At 52.7% G+C, this 20,712-nt stretch overlaps 1 protein-coding gene across 1 annotated transcript in view; it reads left to right on the top strand.

Moving 5' to 3' along the window:
• Window positions 1-12: 12 nt before the first annotated feature.
• The window catches only part of KIAA1328 (KIAA1328 ortholog), a 152,343-nt gene continuing 131,643 nt past the window's right edge, over window positions 13-20,712 (top strand). The window contains exons 1-4 of the mRNA XM_083155366.1: window positions 13-145; window positions 6,495-6,530; window positions 8,128-8,258; window positions 9,256-9,353. Coding sequence (XP_083011492.1) covers window positions 97-145; window positions 6,495-6,530; window positions 8,128-8,258; window positions 9,256-9,353 — 314 coding nt within the window. The 5' untranslated portion in view covers window positions 13-96. The remainder of the gene's footprint in view (window positions 146-6,494; window positions 6,531-8,127; window positions 8,259-9,255; window positions 9,354-20,712) is intronic.

Raw genomic sequence — 20,712 nt, 5'->3', positions numbered from 1 at the left:
CAGGCTTGTGCAGCACTGACCAATCAGCGTGTCGGCAGCGGAGGGGCGGGGCTGGGAGCCGGTTGCTGGGGCGCCGGGAGTGGCGGTTGTTTGAAGATGGCGGATGTTGCTGGGGAGAGAGCTGCGGCGTACTGGAGCCTGGACGGTATCCTTCCACGGGGCCCTGGGCTCCTGTGCTGGGCGTGCGGTGTGCCCTATTCCGGGTGTATAGTGTCCTGTGTGTGTGCCCTATTTCGGGTGTACAGTGTTCTCTGTGTGTGCCTTATTCCGGGTGTATAGTGTCCTGTGTGTGTTCCCTATTCCGGGTGTATAGTGTCCTGTGTGTGTGCCCTATTCCGGCTGTATAGTGTCCTGTGTGTGTGCCCTATTCCGGGTGTATAGTGTCCTGTGTGTGTGCCCTATTCCGGGTGTATAGTGTCCTGTGTGTGTGCCCTATTCCGGGTGTATAGTGTTCTGTGTGTGTGCCCTATTCCGGGTGTATAGTGTCCTGTGTGTGTGCCCTATTCCGGGTGTATAGTGTCCTGTGTGTGTGCCCTATTCCGGGTGTATAGTGTCCTGTGTGTGTGCCCTATTCCGGCTGTATAGTGTCCTGTGTGTGTGCCCTATTCCGGCTGTATAGTGTCCTGTGTGTGTGTGCCCTATTCCGGCTGTATAGTGTCGTGTGTGTGTGCCCTATTCCGGCTGTATAGTGTCGTGTGTGTGTGCCCTATTCCGGCTGTATAGTGTCCTGTGTGTGTGCCCTATTCCGGCTGTATAGTGTCCTGTGTGTGTGTGTGTGTGCCCTATTCCGGCTGTATAGTGTCCTGTGTGTGTGTGTGCCCTATTCCGGCTGTATAGTGTCCTGTGTGTGTGTGTGCCCTATTCCGGCTGTATAGTGTCCTGTGTGTGTGTGTGCCCTATTCCGGCTGTATAGTGTCCTGTGTGTGTGTGTGTGCCCTATTCCGGCTGTATAGTGTCCTGTGTGTGTGCCCTATTCCGGCTGTATAGTGTCCTGTGTGTGTGTGTGTGCCCTATTCCGGCTGTATAGTGTCCTGTGTGTGTGCCCTATTCCGGCTGTATAGTGTCCTGTGTGTGTGTGTGTGCCCTATTCCGGCTGTATAGTGTCCTGTGTGTGTGTGTGTGCCCTATTCCGGCTGTATAGTGTCCTGTGTGTGTGTGTGTGTGCCCTATTCCGGCTGTATAGTGTCCTGTGTGTGTGTGTGTGTGCCCTATTCCGGCTGTATAGTGTCCTGTGTGTGTGTGTGTGTGCCCTATTCCGGCTGTATAGTGTCCTGTGTGTGTGTGTGTGTGCCCTATTCCGGCTGTATAGTGTCCTGTGTGTGTGTGTGTGTGCCCTATTCCGGCTGTATAGTGTCCTGTGTGTGTGCCCTATTCCGGCTGTATAGTGTCCTGTGTGTGTGCCCTATTCCGGCTGTATAGTGTCGTGTGTGTGTGTGTGTGCCCTATTCCGGCTGTATAGTGTCCTGTGTGTGTGTGCCCTATTCCGGCTGTATAGTGTCCTGTGTGTGTGTGTGTGTGTGTGTGCCCTATTCCGGCTGTATAGTGTCCTGTGTGTGTGTGTGTGTGCCCTATTCCGGCTGTATAGTGTCCTGTGTGTGTGTGTGTGTGCCCTATTCCGGCTGTATAGTGTCCTGTGTGTGTGTGCCCTATTCCGGCTGTATAGTGTCCTGTGTGTGTGTGTGTGCCCTATTCCGGCTGTATAGTGTCCTGTGTGTGTGCCCTATTCCGGCTGTATAGTGTCCTGTGTGTGTGTGTGTGCCCTATTCCGGCTGTATAGTGTCCTGTGTGTGTGTGTGTGTGCCCTATTCCGGCTGTATAGTGTCCTGTGTGTGTGCCCTATTCCGGCTGTATAGTGTCCTGTGTGTGTGTGTGTGTGCCCTATTCCGGCTGTATAGTGTCCTGTGTGTGTGTGTGTGCCCTATTCCGGCTGTATAGTGTCCTGTGTGTGTGTGTGTGCCCTATTCCGGCTGTATAGTGTCCTGTGTGTGTGTGTGTGTGCCCTATTCCGGCTGTATAGTGTCCTGTGTGTGTGTGTGTGTGCCCTATTCCGGCTGTATAGTGTCCTGTGTGTGTGTGCCCTATTCCGGCTGTATAGTGTCCTGTGTGTGTGTGTGTGTGTGTGTGCCCTATTCCGGCTGTATAGTGTCCTGTGTGTGCGCGCCCTATTCCGGCTGTATAGTGTCCTGTGCCCTATTCCGGCTGTATAGTGTCCTGTGCCCTATTCCGGCTGTATAGTGTCCTGTGCCCTATTCCGGCTGTATAGTGTCCTGTGCCCTATTCCGGCTGTATAGTGTCCTGTGTGTGTGTGTGCCCTATTCCGGCTGTATAGTGTCCTGTGCCCTATTCCGGCTGTATAGTGTCCTGTGCCCTATTCCGGCTGTATAGTGTCCTGTGCCCTATTCCGGCTGTATAGTGTCCTGTGCCCTATTCCGGCTGTATAGTGTCCTGTGCCCTATTCCGGCTGTATAGTGTCCTGTGCCCTATTCCGGCTGTATAGTGTCCTGTGTGTGCGCGCCCTATTCCGGCTGTATAGTGTCCTGTGTGTGTGTGTGTGCCCTATTCCGGCTGTATAGTGTCCTGTGTGTGCGCGCCCTATTCCGGCTGTATAGTGTCCTGTGCCCTATTCCGGCTGTATAGTGTCCTGTGCCCTATTCCGGCTGTATAGTGTCCTGTGTGTGCGCGCCCTATTCCGGCTGTATAGTGTCCTGTGTGTGTGTGTGTGTGTGCCCTATTCCGGCTGTATAGTGTCCTGTGTGTGTGTGCCCTATTCCGGCTGTATAGTGTCCTGTGTGTGCGCGCCCTATTCCGGCTGTATAGTGTCCTGTGTGTGTGTGTGTGCCCTATTCCGGCTGTATAGTGTCCTGTGTGTGTGTGTGTGTGTGTGCGCGCCCTATTCCGGCTGTATAGTGTCCTGTGTGTGCCCTATTCCGGCTGTATAGTGTCCTGTGTGTGTGTGTGTGCCCTATTCCGGCTGTATAGTGTCCTGTGTGTGCGCGCCCTATTCCGGCTGTATAGTGTCCTGTGTGTGTGTGTGCCCTATTCCGGCTGTATAGTGTCGTGTGTGTGTGTGTGTGTGTGTGTGTGTGTGCGCGCGCCCTATTCCGGCTGTATAGTGTCCAGTGTGTGCCCTATTCCGGCTGTATAGTGTCCTGTGTGTGTGTGTGCGCGCCCTATTCCGGCTGTATAGTGTCCAGTGTGTGCCCTATTCCGGCTGTATAGTGTCCTGTGTGTGTGTGTGCCCTATTCCGGCTGTATAGTGTCCTGTGTGTGTGTGTGCCCTATTCCGGCTGTATAGTGTCCTGTGTGTGTGTGCCCTATTCCGGCTGTATAGTGTCCTGTGTGTGTGTGTGTGCCCTATTCCGGCTGTATAGTGTCCTGTGTGTGTGTGTGCGCCCTATTCCGGCTGTATAGTGTCCTGTGTGTGTGTGTGCGCCCTATTCCGGCTGTATAGTGTCCTGTGTGTGTGTGTGCGCCCTATTCCGGCTGTATAGTGTCCTGTGTGTGCGCGCCCTATTCCGGCTGTATAGTGTCCTGTGTGTGCCCTATTCCGGCTGTATAGTGTCCTGTGTGTGTGTGCCCTATTCCGGCTGTATAGTGTCCTGTGTGTGTGTGTGTGTGTGCGCGCGCCCTATTCCGGCTGTATAGTGTCCTGTGTGTGTGTGCCCTATTCCGGCTGTATAGTGTCCTGTGTGTGTGTGTGTGTGTGCCCTATTCCGGCTGTATAGTGTCCTGTGTGTGTGCCCTATTCCGGCTGTATAGTGTCCTGTGTGTGCCCTATTCCGGCTGTATAGTGTCCTGTGTGTGTGCCCTATTCCGGCTGTATAGTGTCCTGTGTGTGTGCCCTATTCCGGCTGTATAGTGTCCTGTGTGTGTGTGTGCCCTATTCCGGCTGTATAGTGTCCTGTGTGTGTGTGTGTGTGTGTGCATGCGCCCTATTCCGGCTGTATAGTGTCCTGTGTGTGTGCGCCCTATTCAGGCTGTATAGTGTCCTGTGTGTGTGTGTGTGTGTGCCCTATTCCGGCTGTATAGTGTCCTGTGTGTGTGTGTGTGTGCCCTATTCCGGCTGTATAGTGTCCTGTGTGTGTGTGTGTGTGTGTGCGCGCGCGCCCTATTCCGGCTGTATAGTGTCCTGTGTGTGCCCTATTCCGGCTGTATAGTGTCCTGTGTGTGTGTGCCCTATTCCGGCTGTATAGTGTCCTGTGTGTGTGTGTGTGCCCTATTCCGGCTGTATAGTGTCCTGTGTGTGTGTGCCCTATTCCGGCTGTATAGTGTCCTGTGTGTGCCCTATTCCGGCTGTATAGTGTCCTGTGTGTGTGTGCCCTATTCCGGCTGTATAGTGTCCTGTGTGTGTGCCCTATTCCGGCTGTATAGTGTCCTGTGTGTGTGTGTGCCCTATTCCGGCTGTATAGTGTCCTGTGTGTGTGCGCCCTATTCAGGCTGTATAGTGTCCTGTGTGTGTGCCCTATTCCGGCTGTATAGTGTCCTGTGTGTGTGTGTGTGTGTGCCCTATTCCGGCTGTATAGTGTCCTGTGTGTGTGTGCCCTATTCCGGCTGTATAGTGTCCTGTGTGTGCCCTATTCCGGCTGTATAGTGTCCTGTGTGTGTGCCCTATTCCGGCTGTATAGTGTCCTGTGTGTGTGCCCTATTCCGGCTGTATAGTGTCCTGTGTGTGTGTGTGCCCTATTCCGGCTGTATAGTGTCCTGTGTGTGTGTGTGTGTGTGTGTGTGTGCGTGCGCCCTATTCCGGCTGTATAGTGTCCTGTGTGTGTGCGCCCTATTCAGGCTGTATAGTGTCGTGTGTGTGTGTGCGCGCCCCCTATTCCGGCTGTATAGTGTCCTGTGTGTGTGTGTGTGTGTGTGTGTGTGTGTGTGTGTGCGCCCTATTCCGGCTGTATAGTGTCCTATTCTCAGTGTGTAGTGTTCATTTTAGCACCTAATCAGTGAGCACAGATTTGTGATGTGAGGGGCACAATGTTAGACGTGATGAGTCACTACAACTACAGGGTAGGGTTCTAGAATTAACACTATGGGTATATGGCAGCCCCCAATGGGTGTATCCCCAGTATGGGGAGTATGGCGGTCCCCTGTACACTGTAGACGAAGGGTGCAATGCTAGACATGATGTATCGCTGCGTGATTACTGCGTGTTCTTACTGACTAATAGCAGCGTCCGTGTTCGGCCCATTTTGGGCTGTCAGCACAGTTGGAGTCGGATGCAGAGTATTTTGTTCTTTCTCTTATAACTGATGTCACCATTAACGGCTTCTCTAGGTCCCAGTGCTGTGTTCGGTGCCATCACGTCACACGTATGTTCCAGCTGCATGCAGGCAGCAACATGAATGTCATGTGAAGGGTCCATGTGTGCTTTGTTCCTGTGAGTGGCCGGCCTTATATAGTGACACATGGATGTCACAGACCCTCTTCTTCCCTCTGGGAACCTTATACTTGTGTTGAATGTATGGTATAGACCTATGGACTAGATACTGGATGCTAGGACCAATACACCCAACATCCACCTGAGGCTAGTACCATGCTGAGCTTTCCGCCATAAGCTGAAGTATCACTTCCGGACCATGTGTATGTAATCTAAGTGCAGGGGTTCATTGTTGCACTTTTGTATGGGCACAATGTATACCCACCACTCTCTTATCAGGGATCTAGAATCCCCCGCCAACTATTATAATTGATGAATAAATAACGTTTGGGCCTGATTCCCCAGCTGGCATCACACTGGTGACGTTACACCAGCATGTTGGCATGTAGTGTGCTACAGCTGCGCCTCGTGTTGGTGTAGAGACAGTGACGGCTCCCGACTGTATCGCAGCGTTTATAGCGATTGGGTGGCAGCTTGGGGGCATACTTGGTTAGAGAGAGGGCGTCCTGGGCTGGCATGTTCAGCACTGCAGCTGAGTTTCCGCTGCCAGTCGCTACCAACGCTGCAGCTGGTGCTTCTCTCTTTCTCTCTTTTTCTCTCTCTTTTCTTCTTGGTGTAATGGTTAGCATTGCTACCTCACAGCAACAAGGTCATGGGTTCGATTTCCACCATGGCCTTAACTGTGTGGAGTTTGTATATTCTCCCCGTGCTTGTGTGGGTTTCCTCCGGGTACTCCGTTTTCCTCCTACAATTCAAATATATACTGGTAGGCTAATTGGCTCCCAACAAAATTAACCGTAAAATGTCTGTGTGTGCATGTACATGTGGTAGGGAATATAGATTGTAAGCTCCACTGGGGCAGGGACTGATGTGAATGTTCAAATAGTCTCTGTACAGCGCTGTGGAATATGTGTGCGCTATATACATAAGTGGTAATAATAATCGCATATATCCTATACTTTATATCGCATGTACTTTCGTTTCGTATTATTAATTGCTAGCAGTGTACAGGGAAAGCTCCTATCAGTGGCGGTTTGCGGAGTGGAAAAGTGCAGCTTCTGTCTTACATATTACAGGTTGTGGTTTTTTTTTCAACATCTTTCCTTAATGTCTTCCGTAGCGTCTGACGAGGAGCAGCAAGTGGTCCAAATCCCTGGTATGTGCTCAAGATGATTGCTGTAATACTCCTGCAGGGGCACAGAGTTTATAGGAACTTTGGGGCAGATGTACAGTACTAAGGATTGGAGAGTGATAAAGTACCAGCCAATCAGCTTGTTAGTTTATCTCTCTCCAAGACTTAGTACTGCTCACTCATTGACCTGAATTACCCTGTTCTACTCCCACCCATGCCACACACCCCTGTTCTACTCCCACCCATGCCACACACCCCTGTTCTACTCCCACCCATGCCACACACCCCTGTTCTACTCCCACCCATGCTACACACCCCTGTTCTACTCCCACCCATGCCACACACCCCTGTTCTACTCCCACCCATGCCACACACCCCTGTTCTACTCCCACCCATGCCACACACCCCTGTTCTACTCCCACCCATGCCACACACCCCTGTTCTACTCCCACCCATGCCACACACCCCTGTTCTACTCCCACCCATGCCACACACACCCCTGTTCTACTCCCACCCATGCCACACACCCCTGTTCTACTCCCACCCATGCCACACACCCCTGTTCTACTCCCACCCATGCTACACACCCCTGTTCTACTCCCACCCATGCTACACACCCCTGTTCTAACTCCCACCTATGCCACAAACCCCTGTTCTACTCCCACCAATACAGTCTCACACTTATTCTATCCCCACTTATATTGCTCCCGGCGACCCTGCTCCCACCAGTACCCTGCCCCGGCGACCCTGCTCCCACCAGTACCCTGCCCCGGCGACCCTGCTCCCACCAGTACTCTGCCCCGGTGACCCTGCTCCCACCAGTACTCTGCCCCGGCGACCCTGCTCCCACCAGTACCCTGCCCCGGCGACCCTGCTCCCACCAGTACCCTGCCCCGGCGACCCTGCTCCCACCAGTACTCTGCCCCGGCGACCCTGCTCCCACCAGTACCCTGCCCCGGCGACCCTGCTCCCACCAGTAGCCCGCCCCGGCGACCCTGCTCCCACCAGTAGCCCGCCCCGGCGACCCTGCTCCCACCAGTAGCCCGCCCCGGCGACCCTGCTCCCACCAGTAGCCCGCCCCGGCGACCCTGCTGCTCTTACCAGAATCCCCCGACCCACCTTACATGGTGCAATTTTTCTAGAATTACAATGTAAAATATCTTAAGTAATGATGATTATTGCAGCGTTATAGCATAAGTCTTCAAAGCGCAAATACTCCATGTGTTTCACACTTCCATGCCCTAATCCCATAATGAGAATCTAATCCCCGGCACACCCTCCGCAGGTGCGAGGTTGGTGTACAGGTCATACACCAGTGTTAGAGAAATCCCAAATAACATCTGTTCCGGTGACTGAGATTTCCTGCTAATACCTGTACACGTCACTGTAGTGGAAGCCTGGGTGAGAGGAGCTGGCACACTACTAGGTGACAGGGAGATATTGGGACTTGTCCTATTAAGCTGTCTCATATTAGTGTGTGCTAGAGGAGCCGTCACAATACTAGGTGACCGTAGTTTGGATGATAACAAATTTAGGATTTGTGTGATGTTATGCTATCTGTGTGGGTGCAGGTGTGACGGGAGACACTTGTGCTGACACTGTCTTTGTGTACAATTACCAGGGCTCAACAGAGAAGGAAACTTTAGGTCTGCTCCTAAGTCACAGAGCCTGAAGGCTGATGGTACGAAACCCAGGAGAACACATCCCCCTCCACCTGCTAAAATGGATGTATTGTCAGACAATGAACCGCAGGTAATGTGCATTTATATTTGATTTCCAACCAGCTTAATGTAAGTAATCCTAGTGCTCATCCTAGCACCCTGCGTCTTCCAAAACCCGTGCAGTACATCTTCCGGGCCTGGGGTGTCGCTTTCTGCTGTGCTGCTCCTAGCACAGTCTGGTCTGTATATCAGTGCTGAAATACAGAACGTTCTGTGTTAGAATCACTATAGCAGAGAGACACCCATGCAGGGAAGAGGTACTGCAAAGGTTTTGGAAGATGCAGGGTTCTAGAATGAGCACTAACTCCAAAACGGGTTAGTTATTTTAGATCTACAGAGTCTAGGTCGACAATAATAAGGTCGACAACTAATAGTCGACGGGGTCAAAAGGTTGACAAAGGTCGACATGAGGTTTTCAAATGTTTTTGGGTTTGACATACATTTTTCATGTTTTTTTTGGGTGTCTGTCAACCTAGGTCAGCATGGACGCCGTATAATACCACTTTTACACCGTGGCAAAAGCCTGAGTCTTCGGCGGGTCAGACCCGGATCAGCGGCGGTGTAAATGGGACACGCCGTGTCCCTTTACACTGGACTTCTACCCAGGTCCTGACCTCCACAAAGAAACAGAGTAATGGCGTGAAGACGGGAAGGTGGGATTGGCCAATAGGAATGCAGAGTCTTGTTAAACACAAGTTCCCTTTACCATTGGAGTATGAATGGAGGGGCGCAGCAGTGAGGGCTACATGGCCCAACCCACTAAGACCCCAAAACTAAATCCGCAAGTTCTGCAATAGCCCGATAGTTCTCCCTTATTAACCCTTTGTGTGACCGAGACATCCCAGTACTGTACAGCCGGAACTAATGGACTATGCGAATATGGGAAGCCGGCGGGATCTTGGTGGTATGGTCCATAGTTCTGCCATGAGCAGTACCCAATGGTAATGTCCGGGTCGCACCGTTGCTGTATTTGTTCCTTGATTCCGCTGATGCTGTCTTACTTGTTCCTTGTGACGTCTCCTCTCTAGGCGGCTCGGGCAGAAGATGGCATGAGAAGCGCCAGCTTGAAAGATTTGTGCCCGGAGGACAAGAGACGGATTGCAAATCTAATCAAAGAGCTTGCTAGGTGAGACTCTGCTGGTTAGTGACCTTTTCCTATTAGAGACTATATATGTATATAGATGCAGAGAGATAGATATAGGTGTATCATTATACACTGTTGTTGCAATCGCCATCCTCAGGACCTGTACATTCTGCTTGTGCCAATCTCTTTCGCTCAGATGCGCATCTTGGTTGTGATGCAACAAAACTGTTCCCTGAGACTACAACGATATGTCTGACCCTGATGTCGGATGCGATTTCCCGTGAACCTCCCCGGGACCTTCCCGGGAGTAATTCCATCTGATTTTGTACTTTTGTGCTATTTTTGCATAAGATATACTGGGGCAGATGTATGAACCAGCGTTAAGTGCAGAAATGCACTTAACGCTGATTGACTGGAAGGGGGGGGGGGAATTACGATTTTCCTAATGTATTACTAGCGCACCTAACGTGCGCTAGTGACAGCCCACCGAGTTACGCTCGGCGGGGCTGTCCCCTGCAATCCCCCCAGTGTTTAGCGGCCGGGGCGTTGTATTAACAGCCGCCCCGGCCACTTCGCCAGCTCAGGGCTAGCGTTGTCCTGTCCCCCGCTGCGGGGAAAACTCTAGCCCTGCTTCTGGCTCGGGCTGCGCAGGAGATCTCGTGGTTTTTGCGAGATCTCGCGCATGCCCATTAGAGCCGGACAGGGGGGGAAGCGCACTGAGCATGCGCGGGACGCCGGGGGTGCCGATAAGGAGAGCCGTTAACGCTGGGCATAACGACTCTCCTTATCGGCTTGCAGGGGGTTAATACATTAGCAAATAACGAGTGCCTGCTTCTCCTCGTTATGCAGGAGAAGCGAGACCCGTTATTTGAGAAGCGCTATGGGGGGTTAGTACATCTGCCCCACTGTATCAAGCCACGATACAATTGTACCATAAGTTATATCTGATGGGCTGTAAATGGCAGTCAAACTTCCTGCGATATATCGCATGCACAAAATACACTCCACTTTCCTTCCGATTAAATCAAAAGTGCAGCACTAGCAATCTAGAGGCTCCGTTCCGACGCTCACGATTGAATGAAAAATGCATTGGATTTATCGGTTTACAAATGATATATCGGCCTGAAAGGTCGAAATCCCATCAATTCGTGCAAAATCGTTGTCGTGTATGGGGGCCTTTAGCTGGATAATTTATATGCGGGATTTGTATATCTGTACAGTAAGTGCTACAAGGTGACAGCCACGGCTTTTCCATAACTAAAGCTGCATACGCGATACGTGACAGGCAGACGGCGCTAGCGGTGACTATTTCCCCGGAGATACAGAATGAACGATATCCTACAATAAAGATCGATGTGCTTTAACGCTGACCATATGATTATATGAGAAATGTATCTATCGCTTGTACGCACTGAACGACATCCACCTAGTCATAAACAACGTGGGCAAAATCTGTCCAGTCATCCAGTGTGACACTACCCAGGTGCGTTCTACTGTATACTGCTTATACACATGCACAGAACTATGAGATGATATATACGTAGGATTACATAAATACCGCAGCCACCATCATGTCCTGTTTTATCATCCATAGGCTAATGGCTCTGATTATTCTGCGTTCTTTGTTCTCACCGGCCGGTAGGATGTTTGTAGAAAGTCCCTTTGCCCAGGTATAGTCTAGAAGGGTCGCGCAGACTGGTCAGACTTGATGCAAACTTGGGCGCACATTACCCGAAAAGCCACATGCACCCTTCCCAGCTTACAGTACCTCTGCGTTTGCACCTGGACATTCTTATTGTCATAGTGTATGTGCAGGTCCATACACTAGGTGCAGGTGGTTCCTCTACATATCCGCTGCTCTGCGCACATTAGCATGAACACTCCCTCACCGCCACGGCTATTGCCCAGCTCCCCCACTTATAGAGTCATAAAGGCCAGTGCACCTATGTAGCCGGAGTCTCTGCAGGGGTAGATTTCCGGGTACTCGTTTATGTAGTATGCGCGGTGCGACTCCACAGAGTGCACACCGCACGAACCTGTGTGCGACTCCACAGAGTGCACACCGCACGAGCCTGTGTGCGACTCCACCGAGTGCACACCGCACGAGCCTGTGTGCGACTCCACCGAGTGCACACCGCACGAGCCTGTGTGCGACTCCACCGAGTGCACACCGCACGAGCCTGTGTGCGACTCCACCGAGTGCACACCGCACGAGCCTGTGTGCGACTCCACCGAGTGCACACCGCACGAGCCTGTGTGCGACTCCACCGAGTGCACACCGCACGAGCCTGTGTGCGACTCCACCGAGTGCACACCGCACGAGCCTGTGTGCGACTCCACCGAGTGCACACCGCACGAGCCTGTGTGCGACTCCACCGAGTGCACACCGCACGAGCCTGTGTGCGACTCCACCGAGTGCACACCGCACGAGCCTGTGTGCGACTCCACCGAGTGCACACCGCACGAGCCTGTGTGCGACTCCACCGAGTGCACACCGCACGAGCCTGTGTGCGTCTTGCTCATACAGTAGTACTTGCTTTCCCCTAGATGAAGGGGACAGGTGTATATCGCTTACGGAGAAGCGACTGATTCTCTGTTATACCCCTTTTACACCGCCGCAAAAACCCGGGTTTTTGCCTCGTGGACCCGGGTCAGCGGCGGTGTAAAAGGGGTCAACCAGTGTCTATTTACACGGGACTCCTACCCAGGTCCTGGACAGGACCTCGCTAGTGGGCAGTGTAGATGACTTTGTGTCCATGTCGATATTCTGGACAAAAAAAAAAACACGAAAAACTCTTGACGACCCTTTGACTGTCGACCTAATGCTCGTGTCGACCTAATGCTCGTGTCGACCTAATGCTCGTGTCGACCTAATGCTCGTGTCGACCTTCCAACCCTGTCATCCTTAACCATGTTAACTTGTTTCATGTGTGGACCTTCTGTGGTCAACCCAATGCATGTCTACCTAATATGGGTTCACCCAATGACCGGTACCCCGCTGAGGAGGGGGGGGGGGGTGGGTGAGACATCGGCCACTCTGGTCCTACATTGGGCACACAGCATGTGGCAGCTCCTCAGGCCAGGCAGGCCGCGACCTCTGACAGAGAAATGTGACAGTTAGTAATGACTACAGCTGTGCACCAGCTATGGGGTCTGGGGAATGTGACAGTTAGTAATGACTACAGCTGTGCACCAGCTAGGGGATCTGGGACATGTGACAGTTAGTAATGACTACAGCTGTGCACCAGCTAGGTGATCTGGGGCATGTGACAGTTAGTAATGACTACAGCTGTGCACCAGCTAGGTGGTCTGGGACATGTGACAGTTAGTAATGACTACAGCTGTGCACCAGCTACGGGGTCTGGGGAATGTGACAGTTAGTAATGACTACAGCTGTGCACCAGCTAGGGGATCTGGGACATGTGACAGTAATGACTACAGCTGTGCACCAGCTAGGGGATCTGGGGCATGTGACAGTTAGTAATGACTACAGCTGTGCACCGGCTAGGTGATCTGGGACATGTGACAGTTAGTAATGACTACAGCTGTGCACCAGCTAGGGGATCTGGGACATGTGACAGTAATGACTACAGCTGTGCACCAGCTAGGGGATCTGGGACATGTGACAGTTAGTAATGACTACAGCTGTGCACCAGCTAGGGGATCTGGGACATGTGACAGTCAGTAATGACTACAGCTGTGCACCAGCTAGGTGATCTGGGGAATGGGACAGTTAGTAATGGCTACAGCTGTGCACCAGCTAGGGGATCTGGGGAATGTGACAGTTAGTAATGGCTACAGCTGTGCACCAGCTAGGGGATCTGGGGAATGGGACAGTTAGTAATGGCTACAGCTGTGCACCAGCTAGGTGATCTGGGACATGTGACAGTTAGTAATGGCTACACCTGTGCACCAGCTAGGTGATCTGGGACATGTGACCGTTAGTAATGGCTACACCTGTGCACCAGCTAGGTGATCTGGGGAATGTGACAGTAATGACTACAGCTGTGCACCAGCTAGGTGGTCTGGGGAATGTGACAGTTAGTAATGACTACAGCTGTGCACCAGCTAGGTGGTCTGGGGAATGTGACAGTTAGTAATGACTATAGCTGTGCACCAGCTAGGTGGTCTGGGACATGTGACAGTTAGTAATGACTACAGCTGTGCACCAGCTAGGTGGTCTGGGACATGTGACAGTTAGTAATGACTACAGCTGTGCACCAGCTAGGTGGTCTGGGACATGTGACAGTTAGTAATGACTACAGCTGTGCACCAGCTAGGTGGTCTGGGACATGTGACAGTTAGTAATGACTACAGCTGTGCACCAGCTAGGTGGTCTGGGACATGTGACAGTTAGTAATGACTACAGCTGTGCCCCAGTTAGGTGGTCTGGGACATGTGACTGTTAGTAATGACTACAACTGTGCACCAGTTAGGTGGTCTGGGGCATGTGACAGTTAGTAATAACTACAGCTGTGCACTCGCTAGGTGGTCTGGGGCATGTGACAGTTGGTAATGGCTGCACCTGTGCACCAGCTGTGTGATCCTGGTAATGTGACACTTAGTAATGACTAACTGAGCACCAGCTAGGTGGTCTGGGAAATGTGACAGTTAGTAATGACTCTGGCCAGTATTCAATGACCCAATTCACAGTTTTTTCGGCGAATCGGGCTGTTTTCACTCCTTGCGGTGAATTCTTTTCACTGAAAATCTGATTCACCCTATTCAATGTTCACTGTTTGCCGAAAGCGACCAGTGAATGCCGGCCAGTTCTCCGTTTCATGCTCGCTGCAATTCACTGGTGTATTTCAATGGGGTTTTCACTGGGATTCGCCGAGAGTGTATTCAATGCTCAAATGGAGAACTGCTTTCTCCATTGATTTTTGCCATGATTCTCCGTTTTACATTCGTCATCTTTTTTAGGTGAACTGGAATGTGATCTTTTAAAATAAAGCGTTTTTTTGTTTGTTTGTTTTTTGGTGGCAAAAAAATCAAATTTTTTTTTTTTTTTGTGAAGGGGCATGCTATTTTTTTACACATTCGCCAGCAGGGGGCCGAGCCGGGAGCCGCACCATTAATATTCATTTATTCACTGCACACTGGTCCCGATCATTACATATGCACGATCGGGACCAGTGAGTGTAGCGTCTCCCTAACACAGCCCCCTGTCAGCTCTGGGTGGCTCTACCTGTGTCCCCGACAGCCCTCCTTCACCCCCACAGTGTCAGCGCAGGCAGGGAGGCTTCCATCTCCCTGCCTGCAGCCGTCCCCCAGGGGCAATTTCGCCGCCAGGGGCAGAGAGCCCCTGAGGCGTTGAATAGGGCGGAGGGGTGGCTGCCGGGAGAATTGCAGCGAATCCTACACAGGATTCGCTGCCAGCCACGATTCTACCCATTGAATACCTGCCTATAACTGAGCACCAGCTAGGTGGTCTGGGGAATGTGACAGTAATGACCTCACGTATGCTCCAGTTAGGTGGTCTGGAAAACATGAACTGCTAGATTTTGAGGACGGCTTGGCCAGGCCTATACTACACGACGGTCGGTTGCAGGCACCATGATTGCATGACCTACTGTAGTCTGTAACCTGCTGAAGTCTCATTTGCATTTATATTTTTGGTGCTGTTCTAGAAGAACCGAGTATGCTGTTGCTCCGATTGTGCTGGCCGCGTGTGTACGGTACGTGCAGTAGAGTTCTGTTAGTCTGGCCCTGGGCACATCGACTCCTGCAGTTCTGGGACCAGAGGTGGTCCGTCATTTAGGTCAGCGGGGGTTTACCACTTGGCCGCATTTCCACCATAGAAGGGCTGCGGGTCCGTGTTTAATTAGCCTAATAAAGGCAAATGTCCAGCAGCTATGGGTCTGAAGTCCTCAGTGCTGCGCTGTTCACAAGAAAATACATATAATTTTACAATGTATGAGAATTTATTAAGAGCTGGCAACAAATTGTATTGATCTGCAGTCTGGACATCATTACAGCACGTCTGTCTCCGTGTGCGAAAGTCATAGCCAGGCTGAACTATGAGCGGGAGGAGGCAGACGCGATGTAATGCTGCGCACCCCATCACTACCAGAACTGGCACCGGAATAATGCTCCGGAGCGGATTTACAGTCCCGTCAGAGGCAACATGGTTAATTAACTCGGAGCGCGTTCTCCCTGTCCCTGTTGTATTATAATCCGTGCAGAGATTTAATAAGATCCCCGTGAACTCTGTGCGGCTGAGAATATATTTATCTCTAATTGCTTGCTGGGGTCAGCAGCTAAATTGGATGGTGCCCTCCCATTGCGGAAATAGAGTTGTGTCTCCAGTCGTTAGCCGGCTCGCTGCGCGTCTCAGAGCAGCGCATTACTGTAATGCAGGCAGTGAGTGGCCGTGTACACTGATGGGGACAGGTGGACGGTTTGTGTTCATACATGAAGCAAATGATTATGCCACACTGATATCTTGTTGGGGAGAGTTATACAAACTGTCCTTTCCGATAGCTTTGTTTATCAGCAGAAGCTGGTCTGAATGCGCTGCTTACTTCTGGCCTCTCTGTGCTTCTCACACTTGTCTTTATATCACCTAGAAAAGGGTATACGGCACAGGTCTTCAACCTGTGGCCCTCCAGATGTTGTAGAACTACATGTCCCAGCATGCCCTGATAGTTTTGGCATGCTCTTATAGGAAAAAATGTGGCAATGCATGTTGGGACATGTAGTTTCACAACATCTGGAGGGCCATAGGTTGAAGACCCATGGTATACGGCATCCAGCGGCCTTACAGATACAGTTGTAGCCAATGCAAAGGGGGTGATGGCGCAGAGAGTAGTATGAGGTGTTACTGCTCTCCCTGAGTGATGGAGCAGAGAGTAGTGTGCAGTGTCTCTGCGCTCCCTGGGTGATGGTGTAGAGAGTAGTGTGAGGTGTTACTGCTCTCCCTGGGTGATGGAGCAGAGAGTAGTGTTAGGTATTGCTGGATTCCCTGGGTGATGGCGCAGAGAGTAGTGGGAGGTGTCTCTGCGCTCCCTGAGTGATGGTGTAGAGAGTAGTGTGAGGTGTTGCTGCGCTCCATGGGTGATGGCGCAGAGAGTAGTGAGGTATCACTGCGCTCCCTGGGTGATGGAGCAGAGAGTAGTGTGAAGTGTCTCAGCGCTCTGTGGGTGATGGAGCAGAGAGTTGTGTGAGGTGTCGCCGCGCACCCTGGGTGATGGAGCAGAGAGTAGTGTGAGGTATCACTGCGCTCCCTGGGTGATGGTGTAGAGAGTAGTGTGAGGTGTCGCCGCGCTCCCTGGGTTATTGTGTAGAGTAGTGTGAGGTCACTGCGCTCCCTGGGTGATGGTGTAGAGAAGTAGTGTGAGGTGTCTCTGCGCTCCCTGGGTGATGGAGCAGAGAGTAGTGTGAGGTCACTGCGCTCCCTGGGTGATGGTGTAGAGAGTAGTGTGTGGTGTCACCGCGCGCACCCTGGGTGATGGAGCAGAGAGTAGTGGGAGGTCACTGCGCTCCCTGGGTGATGGTGTAGAGAGTAGTGTGAGGAATGACCACGCTCCCTGGCTGATGGAGCAGAGAGTAGTGTGAGGTGTCTCTGCGCTCCCTGGGTGATGGAGCAGAGAGTAGTGTGAGGTGTCTCTGCGCTCCCTGGGTGATGGAGCAGAGAGTAGTGTGAGGTGTCTCTGCGCTACCTGGGTGATGGCGCAGAGTAGTGTCCTTGCGCTCCCGGAGTGATGGAGCAGAGAGTAATGTGTGTTGCTGCGCTCCCTGGGTGATGGCGCAGAGAGTAGTGTGAGGTGTCGCCGCGCTCCCTAGGTGATGGAGCAGAGAGTAGTGTGAGGTGTTGCTGCACTCCCTGGGTGATGGTGTAGAGCATGGGTCTTCAACCTGTGGCCCTCCAGATGTTGTGAAACTACATGTTCCAACATGCATTGCCACATTGTTTCCTATAAGAGCATGCCAAAACTGTCAGGGCATGATGGGACATGTAGTTCCACAACATCTGCAGGGCCACAGGTTGAAGACCTGTGGTGTAGAGAGTCGTGTGAGGTCACTGCACTCCCTGGGTGATGGAGCAGAGAGTAGTGTGAGGTGTTGCTGCACTCCCTGGGTGATGGTGTAGAGAGTCGTGTGAGGTCACTGCACTCCCTGGGTGATGGTGTAGAGAGTCGTGTGAGGTGTTGCTGCACTCCCTGGGTGATGGTGTAGAGAGTCGTGTGAGGTCACTGCACTCCCTGGGTGATGGTGTAGAGAGTCGTGTGAGGTGTTGCTGCGCTCCATGGGTGATGGCGCAGAGAGTAGTGAGGTATCACTGCGCTCCCTGGGTGATGGAGCAGAGAGTTGTGTGAGGTGTCGCCTCGCTCCCTGGGTGATAGTGTAGAGAGTAGTGTGTGGTGTCACCGCGCGCACCCTGGGTGATGGAGCAGAGAGTTGTGTGAGGTGTCGCCGCGCTCTATGGGTGATGGTGTAGAGAGTAGTGTGTGGTGTCACCGCGCGCACCCTGGGTGATGGAGCAGAGAGTAGTGGGAGGTCACTGCGCTCCCTGGGTGATGGTGTAGAGAGTAGTGTGAGGAATGACCACGCTCCCTGGCTGATGGAGCAGAGAGTAGTGTGGGGTGCCGCTGCGCTCCCTGGGTGGTGGAGCAGAGAGTAGTGTGAGGTGTCTCTGTGCTCCCTGGGTGATGGCGCAGAGTAGTGTGGTGTCCTTGCGCTCCCGGGGTGATGGAGCAGAGAGTAATGTGTGTTGCTGCGCTCCCTGGGTGATGGCGCAGAGAGTAGTGTGAGGTGTCGCTGCGCTCTCTGGGTGATGGTGTGTAGAGAGTAGTGTGAGGGATGACCACGCTCCCTTGGTGATGGAGCAGATAGTAGTGTGGGGTGTCTCTGCGCTCCCTAGGTGATGGTGTGTAGAGAGTAGTGTAAGGTGTTGCTGTGCTCCTTGGGTTATGGTGTAGAGTAGTGTGAGGTGTTGCTGCGCTCCTTGGGTTATGGTGTAGAGTAGTGTGAGGTGTTGCTGCGCTCCCTGGGTGATGGCGCAGAGAGTAGTGAGGTGTCACTTCGCTCCCTGGGTGATGGTGTAGAGAAGTAGTGTGAGGTGTCACTGATCTGAGTGATGGAGCAGAGAGTAGTGTGAGGTGTCGCCGCGCTCTCTGGGTGATGGTGTAGAGTAGTGTGAGGTCTCTGCGCTCCCTGGGTGATGGAGCAGAGAGTAGTGTGGGGTGTCGCTGCGCTCCCTGGGTGATGGAGCAGAGAGTAGTGTGAGGTGTGTCTGTGCTCCCTGGGTGATGGCGCAGAGTAGTGTGGTGTCCTTGCGCTCCCGGGGTGATGGAGCAGAGAGTAGTGTGAGGTGTCTCTGCGCTCCCTAGGTGATGGTGTAGAGCATGGGTCTTCAACCTATGGCCCTCCAGATGTTGTGAAACTACATGTTCCAACATGCATTGCCACATTTTTTCATATAAGAGCATGCCAAAACTGTCAGGGCATGCTGGGAAATGTAGTTCCACAACATCTGGAGGGCCACAGGTTGAAGACATGTGGTGTAGAGAGTAGTGTGAGGTGTTGCTGCGCTCCTTGGGTTATGGTGTAGAGTAGTGTGAGGTGTTGCTGCGCTCCCTGGGTGATGGCGCAGAGAGTAGTGAGGTGTCACTGCGCTCCCTGGGTGATGGTGTAGAGAAGTAGTGTGAGGTGTCACTGATCTGAGTGATGGAGCAGAGAGTAGTGTGAGGTGTCGCCGCGCTCTCTGGGTGATGGTGTAGAGTAGTGTGAGGTCTCTGCGCTCCCTGGGTGATGGAGCAGAGAGTAGTGTGGGGTGTCACTGTGATCTGAGTGATGGAGCAGAGAGTAGTGTGAGGTGTTGTTGCGCTCCCTGGGTGATGGTGTAGAGAGTAGTGTGAGGTCACTGTGCTGCCTGGGTGATGGTGTAGAGAAGTAGTGTGAGGTGTCACCGCTCCCTCGGTGATGGAGCAGAGAGTAGTGTGAGGTGTCACCGTGCTCCCTAGGTGATGGAGCAGAGAGTAGTGTGAGGTGTTACTGCGCTCCCTGGGTGATGGTGTAGAGAGTAGTGTGAGGTGTCACCGCGCTCCCTGGGTGATGGTGTAGAGAAGTAGTGTGAGGTGTCACTGCGCTCCCTGGGTGATGGAGCAGAGAGTAGTGTGAGGTGTCGCCGCGCTCCCTGGGTGATGGTGTAGAGAGTAGTGTGAGGTCTCTGCGCTCCCTGGGTGATGGAGCAGAGAGTAGTCTGAGGTGTCGCCGCGCTCCCTGGGTGATGGTGTAGAGTAGTGTGAGGTCACTGCGTTCCCTCTGGGTGATGGTGTAGAGAAGTAGTGTGAGGTGTCACTGTGATCTCTGAGTGATGGAGCAGAGAGTAGTGTGAGGTGTCTCCGCGCTCCCTGGGTGATGGTGTATAGAAGTAGTGTGAGGTGTCTCTGCGCTTCCTGGGTGATGGAGCAGAGTGAGTAGTGTGAGGTCACTGCGCTCCCTGGGTGATGGAGCAGAGAGTAGTGTGAGGTGTCTCTGCGCTCCCTGGGTGATGGCGCAGAGTAGTGTGAGGTGTTGCTGCGCTCCTTGGGTGATGGAGCAGAGAGTAGTGTGAGGTGTCGCCGCGCTCCCTGGGTGATGGAGCAGAGAGTAGTGTGAGGTGTCGCCACGCTCCCTGGGTGATTGTGTAGAGAGTATTGTGAGGTCACTGCGATCCCTGGATGATGGAGCAGAGAGTAGTGTGAGGTGTCGCCGCGCTCCCTGGGTGATTGTGTAGAGCAGGGGTAGCCAACTCCAGTCCTCGAGAGCTACCAACAGTGCGCGTTTTCCAGGTCTCCTCACAGAATCACAAGTGAAGAAATTATCTCCACCTGTGGATCACTTATAATGTGTCAGTGAGTAATGAATGCACCTGTGCCAAAGCTAGGTGATCCAGAAAATGTGAACTGTTGGTAGCTCTCGAGGACTGGAGTTGGCTACCCCTGGTGTAGAGAGTATTGTGAGGTCACTGCGCTCCCTGGCTGATGGAGCAGAGAGTAGTGTGGAGTGTCACTGTGATCTGAGGGATGGAGCAGAGAGTAGTGTGTGGTGTCACTCCGCTCCCTGGGTGATGGTGTAGAGAGTAGTGTGAGGTGTCGCCGCGCTCCCTGGGTGATGGAGCAGAGATTAGTGTGTGGTCACTCCGCTCCCTGGGTGATGGTGTAGAGAGGAGTGTGAGGTGTAACTGCGCTCCCTGAGTGATGGAGCAGAGAGTAGTGTGAGGTGTCACTGTGCTCCCTGAGTGATGGAGCAGAGAGTAGTGTGAGGTGTCGCCGAGCTCCCTGGGTGATGGTGTAGAGATTAGTGTGAGGTGTCACTGCGCTCCCTGGGTAATGGTGTAGAGATTAGTGTGAGGTGTTACTGCGCTCCCTGGGTGATGGAGCAGAGAGTAGTGTGAGTTGCTGCGCTCCCTGGGTGA

Source organism: Crinia signifera, chromosome 1 (assembly GCF_055691185.1).
Source record: "Crinia signifera chromosome 1, ASM5569118v1, whole genome shotgun sequence".
Classification (NCBI taxonomy): Eukaryota; Metazoa; Chordata; class Amphibia; order Anura; family Myobatrachidae; genus Crinia; species Crinia signifera.
Note: the sequence above shows the minus strand (reverse complement) of the source record. Positions and strands in the feature narration are given on the sequence as shown.